This window comes from Dermacentor variabilis, chromosome 4 (assembly GCF_050947875.1).
Source record: "Dermacentor variabilis isolate Ectoservices chromosome 4, ASM5094787v1, whole genome shotgun sequence".
NCBI lineage: Eukaryota > Metazoa > Arthropoda > Arachnida > Ixodida > Ixodidae > Dermacentor > Dermacentor variabilis.
The window spans coordinates 202249844-202256701 of record NC_134571.1 but is presented as its reverse complement, the minus strand read 5'-3'; the positions used below and the strand labels follow the sequence as shown (position 1 = coordinate 202256701).

The following is a 6858-nucleotide window of genomic DNA, read 5'->3' as shown; positions in this document are numbered from 1 at the left end:
CAATGTGCAATCGCGCTTGTTGCATTACAATTGCGTCTCAATCTCACACTCAGCAAATGTGCTAAGCGCTGTTGCCAGAACTTGCACCTTACTCGTGTTGGCGCTAGTTTCAAAGCAGAATGTGTTCGAGGCATGGTACGAGCCTGACACCTCGAATGGACTGCTTAGCTACGAAGCTCACAAATGAGCCATTTGCATTCCCGAGTCACCGGTATCGTTTAGATGACGGCTGGCTCTGCAGTAACAGAAGAATCGTTACTAATAAATACAGAGATGTGCCGAGAAATAGACTCAGTTGTCTAACCTTACTTCTTTCCAGGGGCACCTATTCTGTTGTCGTTGTTGTTCAGCACACTTCTCAATGACTTCACGGAACGTCAGCAAAACAATGCTCAATTTTTAAATCCGTTTTCGCCCCGGTATCACCAGGTTAGAGCTTCAAAAAGGGGTAGCTCGATAACAGAAAAAGCCACAACTGAATGGTAACGGCACGAGCAACCTAAACAATGATTACTCATCCTTTTACCCACTGAATATAGCTTTTTAACAACTGACCAATACTATAGAAACCCGCTTTGAGACGGCGACAGCAGCGTATACCCAACTGAACGAGCAGAGCGTGGCTTGAAGTCCGGTCATTTCGCTCTTTTATGCCGAGGAGGAAACAATCTCGCAAGTTGCACAAAAGAAAGCCCTACGCAAACGCGCGCGCACGTTCGCAAATTTAGGGGACCCGGTCCGGGCGGGTGGAGGGGCCGCGCATCACCACCACCTCGTCGTCGGCGGCGGCAGTACCGCGAGAAAGCGTTCGGCGCTTCTCGAACCGCCGGCGAAGCGCTTTCGCCGCTGCACCGGCGAGGACGTTGCCTCTCGGCTGGCTGACGTGGGAGCCCGCGCGGCCAATGGCGGCTGCCCCAGAAACGCGCCGGGAAAGGGGGGGACCGTGTGCCAAGTAGGACCTATATAAGCATTGCCAGCTCTCAGGGCCGGGCTTCTGCACTGCCGGCACCATGGGGACACACACGGTGCGGTTCATCGGCGCCTTCCTCCTCGCCCTCGTCGCTACACACGGTATGCAACAATCCCCCCCCCGCTCCCCCAAACCCGTGGTTCGAGTTTCGAGCCCTGCGACCACATCCGCTGCCAATGAACTCCGATCGGTCATCTGCCTACCTGTCCGATGAAGGCAAAGCCACCCTCCAGCACGTGCACGACGCTTCCCACCACGGGTCTAGGTCGTCCTCGGTTCCTGCGCAGACAATCTGAGCCTGAGCCTCGGGCCTGACGTGCCGGGGGCTTTGCCTTCATCTGAGACCATGTGCACGTCGAACCGCGTTCATCGTCACCGTTTTGCGCTTGTGTTAAGCTGACCAGCTGGCCCGGTGATCCCCCACAGTCTAAACCTTGCGGATCTACCTTTGAAAGGGGAATAACGTCTCAGCTTGGGCAGGGAGCAGCAATCTGTTTGGCCTAAGTCAGCCTAACGCCGAGTTCAGGCCAACCGACCGATGCTGCCCGCACGCACAGCGTGTCCACCAACGTCAAGATAAGTAGCGTGAGCTAATACGTGATCGCCGTGCTAACGGTTATATGTTAAATTAAGACCATGCACGCTGAGAAATCAAAGTGGCGACTCGTTGCCACATCGCTGAGACCTTATGGCCGATGGCGTCTTCCGCGTTACCATTTACTAACGCCTATTTCCGGGCGTGTGTCCTTTAAGCCAGCCACCGACTTTTGGTTCGTTCAGCGGCGATATACGCGACTGTTTCATACAGCACGCTAGAAATAAACAGTTTGAGTCCAAGCATAGGTGAAAACGACGTATTTAGTTTCGTATCGGGAAATAATAACGAAGCTTTGCGGTCTTCGGCAGGAACAGCTATTTCCGTTGAAATGGTGGTAGAAAATAAGTGAGCAAAATGCGCACTTGTGTCACGCATAACGTGGAGTCCTGGTGGTGAGTTCGGGCAGTAGCATAAGCTGCATGCTGAAGGTTCCGTCAATTGCTTTGCTAGATCTGTACTATTGTCCCTCAAAGTGCGATCAAAAACCGAGTCCGTCGCTCCTCCCATCAGGTGCCTGGGCCACTTCCATAGTGAAACGGCAGATCTCGACGGACATCGAGAATGACGCCGAGCTCTGCAAGGGCCGCTCCCCCTCGGAATACTTCCGCTTGACAGCGGACGAAGACTGCCGTGATGTCGTTCGGTGCTCCGTCCAGGGTTTGCTGGCACTGCGGTGTCCATCTGGCCTCGCTTTCGACATTGAGAAGCAGACGTGCGACTGGAAAGCCAACGTCAAGAACTGCGAACAGCTTGAGAGTAAGTTTTCGTGCTCTTCTCCTTCACCTTTACCCTTGCGAGGAACGGTTGAAACAACAATACCTGTCTGCTTTGTGCATAATTTCCGAGCTTCTGTCAAGCTGCAGACCACAGCTTTTTGCCCAGGTTTTCCAAGAAAGTTCAGTAAAAATAAAAGATAAGCGAATTGATTTTATCCTGCAGTGCTAATTCGAAATAATCAGTGCCTGGTTTAGTAATCGAGCGTAGCTTGTGTGACACCTCCCAAGTTCAATATGTGTATGTTGTATATATGTATACATGTATGTGTATATATGTGTATGCTTCCCAATTCTCCACCGGCTCCTTCTTTTCTGCGTGGAGGACCACGCGTGAGCGCCCGAATAGACTTTTGTTCAAGATGTCAGCATTGACGAGCTCATATGTATAAAATCCTATTATAATCGAGCTCGTTGTGAGAAGTAAGCACTGAAAAAAGTATTCCTGTTCATAAATATAGTGCATATGCCATTTATCTCATGAAAAAGGCATATTGAAAGCATTACATTAGTTGTTTTTTCACCCCTGCCGTAGTCCAGACACTGTAAAGCATGAAGTTCATTTCATGGTGTCTCCGCCATGCAAAAATCAATACAATTTTCACTAGCTTAACCAAAGATCTCACCAGCTATAACATGCGTTCTCATTTATAGAAAAACTCGCTATATCGGTTGCATTAACAACGAAGCATTAGTCTTTACCCCTGAGGTACATGTTTCAATTGACAGCAAGCCATGCGCGATAGCTCCGCAAGCGGTGCTGTCTCACACAGCGACCTTCCTTATGAAAGAGCCCCTTGCAAACGCACTACAATCGTACGACTCGTCAAATATAACCTCCTATAAGCGGTGCACCATTAGAGTGACAGAATAGTTGCCAAGTAAAGGGAAGGGCCGTCGAAGACGACGGAAAATTAGGTGGGTCGATGCAATTAGGAAATTTGCAGGCGCAAGTTGGTATCAGTTAGCGTAGGACAGGGGTTATTTGAGATAGCAAGGAGAGGCCTTCGTCCTTCCGTGGACATAAAAATGTCATGATGATGATGGTGATGATGAAGTTGATGTGGCTTATCAGGTCATTCATGTTGACATTAGGCTATCACAATATGTTTGCCTCTTAATGTCTTTCTTAAGATAACGCTGACCGGATACAGTCAAGTCCGCATCTAAAAATATAGCTAAGATTATCTCAAGATGTGTATAGACGGGTTCTTTCTGTGCGTAGAAGTTATTCTGTTTAGACTTACTATGTAGCATCTCCTTACTGATTCCCTCTGTAGTCATTGGATGCTATGGAGTTTTAGTGCAGAATATGTGCGCCCCTTAACGTGTCCTGTCTCACCCCCGTGCAGAGCCGCGGTTAGTCGCCCCTCTCTTGGCGACAGACGAGCCTATCTGTGAGACCGGCAAACTGGCCTGCGGAAATGGCGACTGTATCGCCAAGGAGATGTTCTGTAACGGCAACCCCGACTGCAGTGATGGATCGGACGAGAACGCCTGCACCGTCGACAAGGACCCGAACCGGGCGCCCCCCTGCGACCAGAACCAATGTGTGCTGCCCGACTGTTTCTGCTCGGCCGACGGCACTCAGATCCCGGGCCGCCTGGAGCCAAACGTGGTGCCGCAAATGATCACCATCACCTTCGACGACGCCATCAACAACAACAACATCGACATCTACGAGAAGATCTTCAAGGAGGGCCGCAACAACCCGAACGGCTGCCAAATCAAGGCCACCTTCTTCGTCTCCCACAAGTACACCAACTACTCCGCCGTGCAGGAGCTCCACCGTCGGGGACACGAAATGGCGGCGCACTCAATCACGTGAGAAAGCCGTTCTTGCATGCCTTCCTGTCTGCCCACTTCCTCTAGCCTCGATGTCTAGAATCTGGAGGCTTAAATAACGCTGAAGCAATTTAGAATCGGCGCGGCGCCCCAGCGAGGTCGCAGAGGCGGCTTATGAGGGACGCGCTCAGAGGTTCAGTGTTGCAGCACAAACAGCTCAGGCGAAAGGAGCTGATATCTCTAAACGCCACTTTATGTTTCTAATGGCGGTGAAAGTGGCTTCTTCGTAACACCGTTTTCGTTTTCGCGTATTCTTTCGCTTACTCTCGCCCCAGATTGCGTTTGACACGCAATTCGTTATTGCGCAAAAGAAAAGTAGCCACCGTAGCAGCCGCAAATGCGGTCGTGCAGTTACAAAGCAAGAGAACAGGCGGTCCTTCCTTTCACCCTCCTATCTCTCTATCGAATGCGCCGCGTGGTTCTGGTCGGCCGCTGTCCTTGTTGGGCCTGTTACAAACTTGTTCCGCGCCGAAAGGTGCGTGACCGCTTTGCTGATGGCGCCTTGCCTTTCTCTTGCTCCCTCCGCACGCACAGGCACAAACATGAGGAGAAGTACTGGTCCGAGGCCAACACCGAGACCTGGGCCAAGGAAATGGCTGGGGTGCGACTCATCATGGAACGCTTCGCCAACATCACTGACAATTCGATCGTGGGAGTGCGAGCCCCCTACCTGAGGGTGGGCGGCAACAGCCAATTCTTTATGATGGAAGAGCAGGCCTTCCTTTACGACTCTACCATCGCAGCCCCGCTGAGCAACCCTCCGCTGTGGCCTTATACCCTCTACTTTCGCATGCCCCACAAGTGCCATGGTAACGGCCAAAACTGCCCGAGCCGGTCTCATGCCGTCTGGGAGATGGTCATGAACGAGCTCGACCGGAGAGACGACCCGACATTCGACGAAGAGCTGGCCGGCTGCGCCATGGTGGACTCTTGCAGCAACATCATCTCTGGCGAGCAGTTCTACAACTTCCTCAACCACAACTTGGACAGACACTACAAGACCAACCGTGCGCCCCTCGGACTCTACTTCCACGCCGGCTGGCTGAAGCTGAACCCCGAGTACTTGGATGCTTTCATCCAGTGGATCGACGAGACTCTGGATAAGAACGACGTGTTCTTCGTGACCATGACTCAGGTGCTGCAGTGGATGCAGCAGCCCACCGAGCTCTCGGCCATCAGGGACTTCGCGCCCTGGAAGGAGAAGTGTGACGTCAAGGGCCAGGCTTACTGCAGTCTGCCCAACGCCTGCCCGTTGACCACTAGGGAACTGCCCGGTGAGACCATCCGTCTGCACACGTGCGTCGAGTGTCCGCAGAACTATCCGTGGCTCGAGGACCCAACGGGAGACTACTTTGCCTTCCGCAAGTAGAAACCGTTGTGATCGTCGTCGCCTTCCGTGTCCGCGGGGCAGGCGGCGGCAGCATCTTCTTCGGGACCGGTCTGGCCTAGCTGCCTGGACCGGTGCCCAAGGACGTCGGCGGCCACGTGGGCCCCAATCGGCCGGCCGCAGGTGCCGTTACGCCATCTACTCTCGGACTGTCTCTGCTCACTCACCGCCGCCAGCTGGACTGCTTGCCGCAAGGTGTCCCGTTGCTTGCGCGCTCCGGCCGGCAGAAAAAGGGCGCGCCCTCTCCCCGAGCGCGACAAGTGTGTGATTCCGAATAAAAACCAACCCTCCCTCGTCCCCGCCGCCAGTCACGCAGAACTGATTCAGTGCGCCGCGCCAGAAGTGTGTCCGGCCCAGCGCGGCCTCGTGGTTACTGCTGGGCTCCGAGAGACCGCCGCTTTCGACGTGGCGCTTTCCTACTTTCTGGTCTCGAACGCCTGAAAAGCATGCTTGGGTCGGCGTGAATAAAGAAGTGATTCTCCTGTTCCTTCCTGCTTTTCCTCTGCTGGGTGAAGCCGCCCATCACCCCATCCCATGTGCTGACTAATTCAAACGAAGGCGAAGACGCCACTACCCTTCTTGGGCCGAACGAGCCCGTTTAACTTCAGCAAGTCCCAAAACGTTCACATCCGTCTTCACACTTTGAGTCCTAGTCCATTCACTCCATAGGGAATTCGAAATTGTTTGTCCAATACCCCAATAAAATTTCAATTTGCTTTATTTTTCATTCATGTGATTCAGTGCAGTCGATTCCCTCACCATAATAGTACACATTCGAAACGCTACAGAGCTTTTCTATCCAATGTAATGGTCCAGGGAGAAGATGCGTCACTATTTGCTCCTGCGTCAGTGCTGTACCATAATCTTTCGGTGCTTTAAACGATACGCCTTGCGGCACAGCGGCACAGCGGGTTCTCACTATCTAATGACAGTGAGAAGCCGTACGCGCGAAATGGACACAAACAAGTCAGCCCCAATACATTTCGGTAGCCGTATGTCTGCTCACGTACAAAGGCAAAGGCACAAGTCGTACAACGAGCATTTCCCTCCGTTTATAAATTGAAGGTTCCCCGGATAATTATTCCCCCATGCTAGCCATTAAAAATGAAAAGAATTCTTTTTCTATGTCCACGCACTTTTTAACTTTCTTGTGCTATCCCAAATCGGTCGCCGAAAGCCACAGACCGGAAAACAGTACATTACGCGGTTCGGCAGTGACATTGCGCATACGTAGCACCATCCAGTGAACGCGCGCAACGCTCGTTCATTAACACTTGGGGCAATG

The 6858-nt window shown here is 52.4% G+C and overlaps 1 protein-coding gene across 1 annotated transcript; it reads left to right on the top strand.

The window, feature by feature from the left end:
• The first annotated feature begins 998 nt into the window (after positions 1-998).
• On the top strand, positions 999-6300 carry LOC142580054 (chitin deacetylase 1-like). The gene is made up of 4 exons (XM_075690822.1): positions 999-1071; positions 2079-2324; positions 3694-4165; positions 4721-6300. The coding sequence occupies exons 1-4, from the start codon at positions 1011-1013 to the stop codon at positions 5553-5555; spliced, it is 1614 nt and encodes a 537-aa protein (XP_075546937.1). The 5' UTR covers positions 999-1010; the 3' UTR covers positions 5556-6300.
• The last annotated feature ends 558 nt before the right edge of the window (positions 6301-6858 follow it).